The sequence below is a fragment of the Geotrypetes seraphini genome, chromosome 4 (genome assembly GCF_902459505.1).
Source record: "Geotrypetes seraphini chromosome 4, aGeoSer1.1, whole genome shotgun sequence".
In the NCBI taxonomy this organism is placed as follows: domain Eukaryota; kingdom Metazoa; phylum Chordata; class Amphibia; order Gymnophiona; family Dermophiidae; genus Geotrypetes; species Geotrypetes seraphini.
In genome coordinates, this window is record NC_047087.1 from 37,785,167 (window position 1) to 37,800,329 (window position 15,163).

General features: G+C 41.1%; 1 protein-coding gene across 3 annotated transcripts in view; it reads right to left on the bottom strand.

The window, feature by feature from the left end:
• Positions 1–8,113: 8,113 nt before the first annotated feature.
• The window catches only part of KCTD15 (potassium channel tetramerization domain containing 15), a 155,027-nt gene continuing 147,977 nt past the window's right edge, over positions 8,114–15,163 (bottom strand). For all 3 annotated transcript variants that reach the window (XM_033942715.1, XM_033942716.1, XM_033942718.1), the window contains one exon: positions 8,114–12,749. In XM_033942715.1, coding sequence (XP_033798606.1) covers positions 12,591–12,749 — 159 coding nt within the window. In that variant the 3' untranslated portion in view covers positions 8,114–12,590. The remainder of the gene's footprint in view (positions 12,750–15,163) is intronic.

Genomic DNA, 15,163 nt, shown 5'->3' on the forward strand with positions numbered 1-15,163 from the left:
TGCATTGAAAACTGTTTTGGGAAAGAAGGATACAAATAGAAAAGGAAGTTCTGTAAAGATTTAGAGCAAATAGAAGAAAAATTGTTTTAGTGCAAGTTGAAGACTAAGTTTAAAATAAAAACATTTTTTCAATAGCCTATTTTGTCATGCCCTCAAACCTTCAACAAAAGTCTGCTTACTTAACTTACACCCATGTATTCAAGCTCGAGTCCAATTCCAGTGTAGTTCTCTCAGTCTAAGATCATTTGCACTCCCTGGCTCAGATCCTGGCTCAGATCCTGGCTATGCCCATTCCAAAGTAGTTTGTGTGTGTGTGTGTGGGGGGGGGGGGAGGGGGGGCAGGTTGAAGTTGATAAAGGTAATATAATTTGAAAGGATTGGTCCTATAGAAAGGAAGTGAACCACTGGAATACACATTCTGTAATGCCAATATCTGCTAATTCAGGTAAAAAGAAGGGAATAATTTACAAGGTCAAAGGTGGAGGTCAGATCTAGGGATAATGAGTGCTATCTTATTGTTGTCTTTTGCGGAATGGAGATCACTGACCAAAGCTTTGATAACTGTTTCAAGACCTAGGGCTAGATTCACTAAGCAAACCGATCGTGTACCGAGCCCTTTTCAACCCGATTTCCCTCCGATCCGATCCCAATCCATGCATGCAAATGAGAGGAATCAGCATGCAAAGCAGGAAGTACACAATTCACATAGCTTTTTCTGGCACACTGACTGGCTGGCCGATCAAAAAACTAGTGACTGGTGAGGACCAGTCACTTGTGCTATAACCCCGCTCTCTGCCCCGATTCTCCAGCTCTGGCCTCCCAGCTCCCTGCTCAACCCTGACTCGCCTGCCCTTCCCCGCAGTGCGAACCCGTGGTTTTAACCCATGGGTTTAAAGCGGGTTAAAACCAAAGGCTCGCCAAGTAAAAAAAAAACAGTAAAGTTAAAAGTAAAAAAGAAAAAAAAACCTCTGACGGGCACGAAGGACCAGTGCATGCGCAGACCATCTACAGTCAAGGAAGATGGTCTGAGCATGCTCAAGGATCGCTCTCCAGTGATCTGTGCGGTTGGTGGGGGCGTGCCTCCGATCGCCCCGATTAGCATATTCTTGTTTGCAGAATTGATCGGCCCTGCCCAGATCGGACACGGATCGAGCAGGTTAGTGAATTGGGCCCTATGTCATGAGATATATTACTTGTGTGTTGTCAATAAATTGTAATAACTATTGGAAGCCCTGCCAAGGCCTTTTTGCTGATGCGTCACTTCTGATGTGCCATAGGAAAAGCCCTAGCGGGTCTGGCCACATGCAACGTTTTCTCTGCAAGTTTGGACATATAGCAGATTTACCAGACATATCTCCTTTCAAACGTGTCAGGAATCTGTCCATACAGGTTTCACCAAGGTACGTATGCCCCTAATTAGTACAAACTGCAATAATTATAAGGGTTATAGGGACTTGGGGCCTTGGAGCAAGTCCCTATAACCCTTATAATTATTGCACACATCTTCTTCCTTTACAATATCACATGAACCCTGTTATTATCTACTTTAAAATTAAATAACTTTGATGCTCATTTTCAAAGCCCATGGTTGTCTCACAAGGCCAAAATTTACATTCATGTGATTGAAATACCCAAATACTGATTTTGCAAAGGTCTCCAGCCAATGTTCTAATTCTGGTAGTAGTTGTTGGTCTGGAATACCCAGTATATGTAGATTCCCTCAATGAGATAGGTTCTCTAAATCCTGCCAGCCAATGCTGCCGATCATCCAAAAAAGCAAGAGTATGTGTTCTAGATGGAACTAGGAAGGGTCTGAAATCTAGATGTCTAACAGCGATTACCAAATGGGAAGAAAGGTCCATGTCTAAAAAGAAGGACGTCCTTATTTATTTAGGCCTGTTTCAGGAGGATCCCGGTTACAGAAAGGTATTCTTATAAAGCAGCTGTCTATCGAAGGAGTTAAGATAAGACACTTCCTTAATCCTCCAGTGGTTACTGTTCCTCTCCCTGTTCCCTGAGAGGGAAACTGGAAGGCTCTATGACAGCTTCATGGATTATGGACATTCTTAACAGAGCAGGGCACTGGGCAGAGTAATAGTCTAATGGTTAGTGCAGTAGACTGTAAAACAAAGGACCCAGGTCCAAATCGTATTCAAACTCTTTTTTTTTTAATCCTCCAGAAACAGAAAAATTCTTACTGTACCTGCATATATAAGAAGCCTGAAAGCTATTGAAGTGATATACATTCAGGTACAGCGGATACTTTTCTGTTCTTGGAGGGCTCATAATTAAAATTAAAAGTTGGAATTTGAACCTGGATTCCTTGGTTTACAATCCACTGCACTAACCACCAAACCAGGAGTCGACAACCTTTTTACAGCAAAGAGCCAATTTATCCAAAATATTTGACCCAAGTATTACAAAGAGCCGCAAAGAGTATCTTCTCTCCCCTCCAACCCCTTGCAGGTCTCTGTACTTCTCATCCCTCCCCTGCCTCCCCCCCCCAACCCATAGTGCAGGGTTCTCTTCCCTCTCCAGGCCCTGACCCTTTAATCTCCCTCCCAACCCCATGATCCTCAGCCCTGGGCCCACCAAGGTGGTCCAGTGGGGGTCTTTGTGGCAGGAGTGCAGCCCTCTCCTGCCTCCCCATGGCTGCCTTCCAAAATGGTTGCTGCAACCTCTCGTGAGCAGCTGTGAGAGGTTGTGGCAGCTATTTTAGAAGGCAGTCATGGGGAGGCAGGAGAGGGCTGCACTCCTGCCACAAAGACCCCCACTGGACCATCAGGTACCTTGGTAGGCCAGGGGGGGGGAGGGGATCGTGGAGTTGAGAGATTAAAGGATTGCGGCCTGGAGAGCTGCAAGAGCCGCAGGTTGCCAACATCTGCACTAGGCTAACCCTCTACTCTGCGTGGAGGTCTGAGTGGCCATTTTCAAAGAATCCTGTTATACAGAAATCCATGTCCCTTGATTTCCCCCATTCACAATTTGAATGTTTCAGTTTGTAAAGAGCATGTTCATGCTGGACTTTTCCAGTGCATGGACATCCATCTCTTCTATTTTCAAACAGGCTGTATTATCCTGTTCAAAAATATATTTGAGATGGACATCCATTTGGAACATTCTGAATAGGATGCCCCTGTTCTGATTTGGACTTTTTTTGTGTGAAAATTCCCCTTCATGTGTCATTTGCTAATCGAATTTGATCACCTCATGCTACGCCCTCTTCCAAATCAAAAGTTAAACAAAATGCTAGTCAACTGCAGATGCCTGAAGAACTCCATTATTTACCCTTTCCCATTGAGAAAACTAGTTGTTTAGTCTTTTTTTGATTCACATCCTTAATTTAATCAAATATTAGGCCACAATCTGACAATGATTCTAATCCTGCAACTTTTTCATGTTCTGAGGAGCCTGTGACAGGGGGATTTTGTCACATGCCTTCTGAACATTAAGATATACATGCTTAGTTACACTTTCAGATAATTGAATTGGATTTGCAATGCATTCGTTTCTTTTGTTAAATCCTTGCTGATCCTTTCACAGCTATATTTATCTCTGCACCCAGTGATTTTACTCTTTCCACCATTTTGCCTTTCAGAGGAAGAAAATAAGTTACAGATAAAAGTTTTTCTCATAACTTTCCTTTAACCTTCTCTCTAGAAGCTGTTATGGGTTAGTTTATGACTGGAGAATTCCCAGGACAAGGAACTGAAGAATTTTCTGAGACACAGGGAAAATAATGAAGTTACTACTATCTCTTTTGAAAGAAGGGATTTTGGATGTAGCTAATGCCTTTTTTCAGTTGTAGTTGAAAGTGAGTTACATTCTTTTTCACCAATCTAACTCAAGCACTTCACAGTGGTCCTTAGTGTCGGGGTCCCTCGCGAATCATTTCTTAGCCTGATACTTTAATATCTTCTTTGCTCCCCCCCACTCTACTCCAATTCTTGGGTTTCACTTTCTTCATGCAGATGATATTCAGCTTTCTCTCCCCTTCCACTTTGCTCTCCACCAAGCTTGTTGTACCAATTGTAGTGCATTCTCCTTTTCCATTAAAGGAACTCCCATCTTTGTGTATTCTCTTGCATACCTTGGTGATGGCCAACCAGGATTACTGTCAAGAATAGGCAATACTTATGACAATAGCCTATCCTTCCAGTCTCAGCTTAGTAACTCCCCGTTTATTGGCCTTCCTAACATCCAAATGCATAGATGACAAATGACACAACACTGCTATTAAATTCATCCACAGATGAAAATAATGACATCACTCCCCTCTTCATAACTGAACATTGGCTTCGTATAGAATTCCATACATGATCTTGGTTCTGGGTTATCAAATACAGTCTCCTCCAGTCTTCAGTCATTTTTGGCTAAATCTTCTTATTCTATGCCATCCTTTAAGTCCCTCTGATTGTTACAACAGCACCTGCATATCACCCCCACTATCCACCATGTTTACCTTCTGTTTCAGCATTGAAACCTCTATCCTGTCTCCATGTCTCAAGCTCAAGACCGCTTCAAAATTTTAAATGTTTGTTAAAAACATACTCCATTCCTCTTCCCGTTTTCCCATCCGCTATGCCGAGCTTGTCTTCCTGTTCTAGCTCATTTGCTTCTCTATGGCTGATCAAGCCAGTGGCTCAAGAATAATAGAACTGGGGGAATTTTATTATTACATGTTTTATATGATAATGGAATATATGGGTGGGAGGGATGGGAAAGGGGAAGGGATAAGAATTTATGTAATGTACCAATGATTGTTTGTAAGTGATGTACTTATTGTTAATGTGAATGAATATATTTAACACTTAATGTAATTTTGAAAATGAATAAAGAATATATATAAAAAAAGAACTGTCCTGAACTACCTTCCTCTTGTGGTCTCCCCACCTAACTATCCCCTGTTTAAACTTCTAACCTTTCCTATCCCTTATCTCCTATTGTTTAAATCGTCTGAGTATATTTCTGGTTTGTAACACCTATATGCTCATTTTTCCTATTCTTTTAACTTAACCTTGTAAACTTTAGAACTTTATGAGATTAGTGGTATAGTAAATACAAACTGAACTTGAACAATATTTAGGTAGGTATTTCTCTGTTACAGGTCAGCTTACAATCTGTTTGTACCCGAAGAAATCTTCAGGTTTTGGCCAGGTACTAGTGACCTAGATTGGCTACTGTGAGAATGGGCTACTGGGCTTGATGGACCATTGGTCTGACCCACTAGGCCTATTCTTATGTTCCTATGAAAAGGACAATTAAGGGGGGCCTGTTAGTCTGCATAGTGCAGCTTAGTAAAGCCGCACTACATGTACTAAAAGGGGTTTAGCACACTCCAATCTAGGACTTTCCTACATGCTAAGTCCATTTCTAGTACAGCTGTAAAATAGAAATATGTCTACTTGTTGAAATTGTGGCCACACACTAATACTAAAAAATATATTGCGGGAGCACTTATTGCCTATTTAGGAGGCACTAAGGGCTCCTTCATTACGGATGCACTAAACAATTAGTGCGTGGTAATGTCAGCGCACTAGGGCCCTGATTCTGTAAATGGCACCTCGTTGGCGCCATTGAGCGCGATTGTCAAATCATCTGCTAGGCGCTATTTATAGAATCGCACCTAGCAGCGCTTAAGTGGTCTTAGATGCCAGTGGGCATTGAATTCGTAGGTGCACCACCATTTAGGCATATCAAATCCATCTCACATCTGCTACTAATCATGCCTACTTGCTGGTAGATGCCTACCAGCTAATTAATTTTTAAAATAAATGGCACTTAAAGCCGATTAAGCCAATTAAGAAAATTAAGTTAGGTGCCTGGATCAGCTAGGTGTGTCGATCTAGGCACCTAACTTTAGGAATCATTTATAAAATCTGAGCTTCCACACCCATTTTTCACTCCTGACATACCCCCTTCAAAAAAATAAAAAGACATGCTCAGCACATGCAAGAGACAAAACTAGTGCAGATCGCTTTAATGTGTCCTGTGTTAGATCATTTTCCCCCTATTAACCACGTGTTCGTGCTTAATGCAGCTGAGTATAAGGGCCCCCTAAGTGACTTGCCCAACATCACAAAGAGCCACAGTGACACCCTGGTTCTCAGCCCACTGCTCTAACCACTGGTTACTCCTAATGGTTAGAGCACTATTCTAAACCAGGAGTTCTCATCCCAGTCCTTGGGACACACTCAGCTAATCTGGTTTGCAAGATATCCACAATGAATATGCACAAGATAAATTTGCATGCACTACCTCCACTGGATACAAATCACTCATGCATATTCATTGTGGATATCTTGTAAACCAGACTGGTATGGTGTATCCCGAGGACTGGGTTATGAACTAGAGAAAGACATGAGAACAAATTTGTTCCCGTTCCCACGGAATCTATCTCCATTCCCATGAGTTCTGTACCTGTCCCATCCCTGCAAGCTCTGTCCTCATCTGCACAAGCCTCGAACACTTAAGTGTAACATAGTAGATGACGGCAGATAAAGACCCAAATGGTCCATCCAGTCTGCCCAACCTGATTCAATTTAAATTTTTTATTTTTTCTTCTTAGCTATTTCTGGGCAAGAATCCAAAGCTTTACCCTGTACTGTGCTTGGGTTCCAACTGCCGAAATCTCTGTTAAGACTTACTCCAGCCCATCTACACCCTCCCAGCCATTGAAGCCCTCCCCAGCCCATTCTCCACCAAATGGCCATATACAGACACAGACCGTGCAAGTCTGCCCAGTACTGGCCTTAGTTCAATATTTAATATTATTTTCTGATTCTAAATCCTGTGTTCGTCCCATGCTTCTTTGAACTCAGTCACAGTTTTGCTCTCCACCACCTCTCTCGGGAGCGCATTCCAGGCATCCACTACCCTCTCCATAAAGTAGAATTTCCTAACATTTCCCCTGAATCTACCACCCCTCAACCTCAAATTATGTCCTCTGGTTTTACCATTTTCCTTTCTCTGGAAAATATTTTGTTCTACGTTAATATCCTTCAAGTATTTGAACATCTGAATCATATCTCCCCTGTCTCTTCTTTTCTCTAGGATATACATATTCAGGGCTTCCAGTCTCTCCTCATACGTCTTCTGGCGCAAGCCTCCTATCATTTTCGTCACCCTCCTCTGGACCGCCTCAAGTCTTCTTACGTCCCTCGCCAGATACGGGCTCCAAAACTGAACACAATACTCCAAGTGGGGGCCTTACCAATGACCTGTAAAGGGACATCAACACCTTCTTCCTTCTACTGACTATGCCTCTCTTTATATAGCCCAGCATCCTTCTGGCAGCAGCCACTGCCTTGTCACACTGTTTTTTCGCCTTTAGATCTTCAGACACTATCACCCCAAGGTCCCTCTTCCCGTCCGTGCATATCAGCTTCTCTCCTCCCAGCATATACGGTTCCTTCCTATTATTAATCCCCATTTCTTTGCATTGAATTTTAGTTGACAGGCATTAGATCATTCCTCTAACTTTTGCAGATCCTTTTTCATATTTTCCACAGAGCTCACAGGGCTGGAGCAGGGACAGAACTTGCAGGGTCAGGATGGGGACACTAATAGATCCAGTGGGGACGGAGACAAATTTGTCCCCGTGTCATTCTCTATAATATGAATCCCTACTCTAGGCAAATAAGCAATACTGAAACCAAGTTGGCATTTGAGGCAGTCTTTGTCACATTCATCTCTTACATTAAGGTCTGGAGAAAAGAATTTCCCCAACTCAGTAGCTCTAGTATTAGAATTCCAAGACAGATTGCAACAAACATTAACAAAAAAAATGACTTATTTATTTTTTCTTATCTCTGTCTTTATCTTGCACTTTTCTCTATTTCTAGTTTTTCTCTGTTGGACAGAAGCAATGCAATTTGCATTTTGCTACATGGACACAAAACTTCTCGCTGAAAAATATGGACCATGAAAGGGAGGCTTGATCCTAAATTTTGTATTTTGCTCACTTTACAGAAATATTTATGGCATGAAGCACAGTATAAGAAATGTGTATACACAAATACAAGATGAGCATATGTTCTGATTTTACAATATGAACTGTGTAATATACAAGTATCTTCCATACTGATGCAGTGCCATCTAGTCAAACATGGTCTATTAGCTAATCCTTTATTTATAATTACAAGCATCAAGTGTCATACATGTATAAAACCATGAAATAAAATACTTATAAAATTATTTAGACAGATACGGCCTTATGTTTTTCCACTTGATCTGTGAGGTGACCCTGCCGACAACCCATGTGTGCCTCTGGCATCTTTTATGAGAGGCCACGACTCTTCAAAAAAATAGGAGGGCCTTCTTGGAAAGGTTATTAGGACAACCGGGCCACAAATTTATAAATTATCATTGCTATTCCTCTGTGCCTTTTTGTTCCAGATTTCTCTTTTCCTTCTCAAGAAGCAGCTTCGCAAAGCAACTCCCACTGTCATCATAGGAACAATTCTAGAACTCTCAGGGCCAGAGTTCGTAAAGGACGCCTAAATTAATTACCTAAACGAGCTTTAAGAAAACAAGCTTTTTTTTTTCCCATGCTCACAATTGGGCAAAAATATAATTAGCCAATAGGCGCTTACCCGATTCTATAAAGGCACCTATCACCTAAATGAGCATATTTAGGGGTGAAGACAGAGATAGGCCTACATTAGCAGTGTCTAAGTTTTATAATAGGCGCTAATTTTGTAAACACCACCTAACCAAGATTGACACGTGTCTGGTGCCTGCTGATTTAGGCACCTTTTATAGAATCTGGCCCTGAGAGAGCAGACAGCAGGAGCCGATTCTTAAAAAGGCACCTAGGCTCCATTTTAGAATACCAGTGAAACCAGCTATCGACGTGCACTTGCATTTATGTAAGCCAATGAGCTGGTTTTATGTGCGCACGCCTAAATGTAACTTGTGTAAGTGGGAGCCCTGTCAGTGTCCCACCCCTGTGTAGATCCCCTTGCAAATATAGGGGGGGATGGGACTATGTAAATTAAGCAGATAATTGCAAAATAGCATCTAGCCACCATATTAGCATTTATGTTAGGAACATATAAGACTATAAGCATAGCCATGCTGGTACAGACTGATGATCCATCAAGCCGAGTATCCCGTTTCCAACAGTGGTCAAATTCAGGTCACTAGTACCTGGCAAGATCCCAATAGAGTAAAATAAGCAATGGATTTTCCCCTATGCCATCTTAATAATGGATTATGAACTTTTCTTTTAGGAAATTATCTAAACATTTTTTAAACCCTGCTAAGCTAACTGCCTTTAATGTTTAATAAGGCTTATATACCACCCTTCGAATAACCATCGGGGCCATTTACAAAAATCAAGAAAAATGAAAAGGAATTATAAATTCAAAGAGAGGAGAAAAAGAATTTCTGGCAATGAATTTCAGAGTTAATTACGGTACACACTGAGTGAAAAAATATTTCCTCCATTTAGTTTTAAATTTACTACTTAATAGCTTTGTTGGGTGCAATATAGTCCTTGTATTTCTGTAAAGAGTAAAACATCTACACATTCCACTCCATTCAATCTTTGATGCATGTGTAAAGTGCTAGTCTTGTAAGCATTTACATGCATAACACACATGTAAATGTTAACACCTAGGTTACAGAATTATCCTTTACGAGGGTGATTTTATAAGAGAGTGCATAATTTGTGGTGGACTTTTGACCATTTCACATGGATATAGTCACAGGTGTGTTTTAATGACCAGTTATATAATACCAATTTGTGCAAAAGGGTGCACTTTGGATTGATGCTTCATGCTTTGCTGGTAGGCCTACAACAGAGCCAGTTAAGTCAAGCATAGGCAGAGCATGCAAATAATACTACAACTTGCATGCAAAGTTGAAAAATAGTGATAAGGACTTTGCAATAGCTCTAGGACTGGTATAAATAACTGTGCCTTCCACTTACACTAGTATTTTGTAAAAACAAGTAGATGCTTACTTGTCTTTATAAAATAGCATGAACTAGGCCTCCCCTTGTAAAATTTTCTCCATTGAATCAATGGAAAGTAGAAGGCATGTGGTCTGGTTCTCATGAGACACCCAGGCAAGCCTCACACTGATAAATGCACACTTGGGGATAATATAATGGTGCTGTGAGATGTCACAATCATCCCAGGGTTCAATTGATAGCAAGTATTGCTTTTAATTTGTTTTACCCGATCTAGGAATTAAAAAAAAAAAGAAAGAAAAAGCAGAACTCTGGACCAGACACCAAGCCAGGTTTTGACAGCTGGGGGAGCAGACCCTTTGTAAAATAAGTCTCTGTATGAGACTGAAGGCCCAATCCATTTGGGGGAGCAGCAGCTCCCTTTGCACCCACCTAGCTACACCTCTGCTCTGGACAGACAGAGATGCACCAGAATAAAAATATTTATTGAAAAAGAACATAGGAATAAGATTTTATAAAATGAATGAACAAATATTCTGAAGATGCTTTAAGGGCAATTCTTTAAACCAGGCACCCACCTTTACACACGTACATATATAGAACGCTGGCACTAACATGCTCAAGTGAATGCTTTTCTGCAAAAATGCCAGCAGGGTGCTTCAGTAGCACTTAAGTGGCACAGTGCATAAATGTAGGTGCACATGGGTGAGGCTCCCATGTATTGTCACTTCCAGACTACTGTGAGTTATGTGCATCCTTGCTGCATTTAGCTGCTCACAGAAACATCAGATCTACAGCTGGTGAAAAATGGGGGGGGGGGGGAGGAGGGCGCAAATACCAGATTATGCTAATACTCTTAACAGAATACAGCCTGCCCAGATGCTGTTACAGAATATACTTCCACTGTAGATCCTTGGAGTGCTAAATGGAGATGCCCAATTATAAACTTGCTCTCTTTATTCTACACATTGCCTCTTATTGTATAAGAGTTACTAGGCAGAAATTTGGGCAAAGATCAGTCGCAAGACAGAGAACTAAGGCTGGTTATTCTGGCATTCCAACTGTTTTTCCACTGATATTCTCCATCCTTAAAGATGACCTGCAACTTGTTATTACAAGCAACCTTTAAAGTTTGCATTCATGCATGATTGACAGTCTCCAGTAATTAAAATAAAAAGTGTGGGTTTGTTCTCACTGTGACACATTAGCTCTGGGTTGGAAAATTCAGGAAAGAAGATATAGTAGTTGATCAATTGGCCCTTTAAAAATGGAATTTGAAGGTTCTGGCCATCAGCCAAAAGTGTGTAAGGACTGACTGATTTGAAAATGCTTTTTAATTAAAGTTATGTCTATAACAGTATTCTGCAAATGAAATTTGGGTGAACAACTATAATTAACACTTAGGTTAGTAACTGAAGATTAGATTAGTCCAAAAAGTACAAACAGGTTTTGGCAGACTGGAACCTACACCTGGAAAGCAGCTGCTGTTTCTGGAGCTGCAAAAGAGAGATGATACAGCTTAAAGGGACATTAACATGGTTCATACAAAATAATTAAAAGAAACAAACAAACCGTACATGTACAATATATAAATTGGTGACTATACATATTCTGTCACTTTTAATAGTACTACAATTACAGGAATGTTCCTAACACAGTTTGGCCTGCTCCTGCCAGGCTGTATCTGGAATGGTATCTTTAGCTTAGTAGATTTAAAAAAAAAAAAGCACTATCTTTTGTCCTGGTTTTCACAGTCATGCAAAAATGAAAAAAAGAAAAAAAAAATGAGGTTAAGATTTTGTGGGAGGGTGAAAATGTGCTTTGCAGCAGAGAGTTGCAAACCTTAGTGCATGGGAGATGATATTGAACTGGTTTCCAGAGAGCAGACAGCAATGGCATCACAACAGAGCCTGGCACCTTGCTGGCCTGTTTCTGCCGACTTCATTTGTTAAGGCTTCCAGATCACTGCACATTATTTACTTATCTCAAATGGAGCCTATGTTACCATTCATACGTATTCTCTCTCTATTATTCAGCACCTGATAAATAAACATTGGTCCCTTGTGACTTTATAATTCCAGACAGAGTTAATGTTCAAATAGTCATAGAAAAAAATAAGCTCAGCCGCCAACGATTAATTTAACTTATGAAGGATGCGGAGCGCATCTGATAGGAGCAACGTGTGGATGGCCCACATCCTGCGCTGCCTGATGTGGCGACTCCCTCTTTTCAGTATCCCCCACTTGGTTACATGCAACAAGAGCAGGGGAAGGGAGAGCTTGTCACGAAAACTGTCAGATTTGTTTCTTCAGCTGATTCTCTAATTGGTGTCCCTGCAGAAGTCCAATCATCCGTCACTACTCTACAGACCTGTGTCTTCTTTAGCAGCACAGCTGTTCTGCCAAAACAGTTCCCACAAAGCCGTTGTAGGCCAAGCATGTTCACTCACTTCCCGATGAGAAAACACCTGGCTTTCCAAAGCAGTTTCTCAGCACTGTGTGACAGGTAGTTTTAGAATAACTCAGAAACTTGCACCATATTGTCAAAATGTGTTTGGTAATACTGTTTTGCAGCTCCTTGTTTTTATTTATTTTTAAAATTTTTATTTTTTTTTTGCTTCACAGGAAGGATGATTGTAAAACACTTGTGCGATTACATAGGAACTGGTGAGGCTTCAGTCCAGAGGTTCCTGCTTTATTCTGAGTGTTGTCGGGGTGGGGTGTAGTCTCCTGTCCTCCCGACACAGGACATATTCACTGAACTGGGAGGAGTCCACGCCACCACCACACGATGCTGCCACATTAAACCCCTTCTGGAACAATCTTTCAAGCACCTGAAAGGTAATGGGACATGCATTAATTTCCTGGCATAGGATGCTTTTTGAAAGAAAAGCCTCAGCTGTGGCAGATCTACATGGAGAAAAGTCACGTGAAGAATAAAAGGTCAGTCAATTTATTTTATAGTAGATCCTGTCTCACACTAGGTAGAATCTGATATCCATTTCAGACTCAGCTTTCCACAGGCCTGGTTTACTAAGAGTTTTCTCCTATTCTGTCACTATAGGAAAAGTAGAAATCAATGGCTTTGTGGCAAGTATTAAATAACAGTCCAAAGCAAACCAGCTATCTTGCCATGTATAACTCCAAATGCAAAGAACTAAACTTTGATATATAGACACTAGGGATATCTCGGAACACTACTCTGAAAGATATCAGCGTAGCAGCACTCCTCACTGAGTTCACCCTGTGTATATCAAACCTAATATTTTTTATTTTTTATTTTTTTTATTTTATAGTTCAACTCGTAACTTGTCATGAAAATTTTCTTTAAACATATTAATTTTATAAATATTTATTTATCTTTTTTGCTTATAAAAACTATAGTAAGTACTCTATAAGGCAGTGGTCTCAAACTACCCTTTGCAGGGCCACATTTGGGATTTGCAGAAAAAAAATATGAATGTCTTATTAAAGAAATGACAATTTTGCACGAGGTAAAACTCTTTATAGTTTATAAGACTCCCCCCTCCTCCCCAAAGGCCTACATGTTCCCCCCCTTCTTTGCATCGTCCTCCAGCTTCCCCCCTAGCCTCCCGGTCTTAGTTTCAGCTAATTACCGCAGCCTGCAGGGAGGATCATCGGTGCTGTAGAATTCCTTGCAGGCTGCCATCGACCTCCACAGCATGTTCCCTCTGCTGCGGTCCCACCCCTCTTCTGATGTCAGGGGCAGGATCACGGCAGAGGGAATGTGCTGCTGAGGACGACAGCAGCCTACAAGGTACAGCCTACCGGCAAACCTCTCTGCAGGCTGTGGTAATTATCTGGAGGTAAGAGCAGGAGGCCAGGGGGAAGCCGGAGGACACTACAAAGAGCGGGCAGCACTAGTACAGACCGTGGGCCGCAAAATAGTATCTGGTGGGCCGCATGTGGTCCCCGGGCCGCGAGTTTGAGACCACTGCTATAAGGTAATCTGTGTGTTTTTTGGTGTAGTTGCAGCACTAGCTCCGTCTTGAAGAAGAAGGCGAAACGCGTTGGTGGGGAACAGTGCGGCCACAGAGTTGATATATATAAGAAGTGCATTATCCATTAGTGAATTTTTGAAAATGGAATGCTTTAATAATAAGATGAAGTTTTTATAAGCAAAAAAGATGAAGAAATATTTATAAAATTAATATGTTTAAAGAAAATTTTCATGACAAGTTACGAGTTGAACTATAAAATATAAAAAGAAAAAAATAAAAAAATATTAGGTTTGATATACACAGGGTGAACTCAGTGAGCTGATATCTTTCAGAGTAGCGTTCTGAGATATCCCGAGTGTCTATATATCAAAGTTTAGTTCTTTGCATTTGGAGTTATACATGGCAAGATAGCTGGTTTGCTTTGGACTGTTACTATAGGAAAAGAGCATAGGGGGCACTTTTCCCAAGGGAGTTACCGGTAGACCCTTTTAAAAACCGATTAGTGTCTAAATTTAGGTACCTAGGGCACAACAGTCAAAAGATTTATACTCCTAATTTGGCTTCTTTGAAAATTTACTAGGGCTGAATTCCTAATTTTATATTCAAAATTTCACTAAACACCTAAACTTAGGGCTCCTTTTACAAAGTTGCGCTAGTGTTTTTAGTGCGCACTTAGCGCATGCTAAAATGCCACGCGCGCTAGCCGCTACCGCCTCCTTTTAAGCAGGCGGCAATTTTTCAGCTAGCGTGCGCTAATCTTGTGTGTGCGCTAGAAACGCTAGTGTACCTTTGTAAAAGAAGCCCTTAGTGGCATAAAGAGTAGATAGCAAGAGGGGCACATTTAGGATGGGGGAAAACTTAGGAGCTGATTATCAGCATTAGGCTCATAAATCTAGGCCAGAGAGGGGGGTTTCAACCCAGTCCTTGGGACCCAACAAGTCAGTCATGTTTTCAGGATACCCACAACGAATACACATGAAAGAGACTTGCATACAATGGAGGCAGTGCATGCAACTCTGTCTCTCATACATATTTTTTGTGGTGGTCCTGAACACTTGGAGTAGCTTGGTGTATCCCGAGGCCGAGGTTGAGAACCCTTATCTAGGCAAATGAAAGGCAGGCTTTAATTCATGAGCATAACTTTTTAAGCTCCTAAACTAAACTTTAAGTTTATATACCGCATCATCTCCACGAATGTTGTGGAGCTCGGCACGGTTTACAAGAACTTAAAATATGGGAAGAGAAGGAAAAAAAAAGGTTTACATGAACTTATATATAGAAGAGAA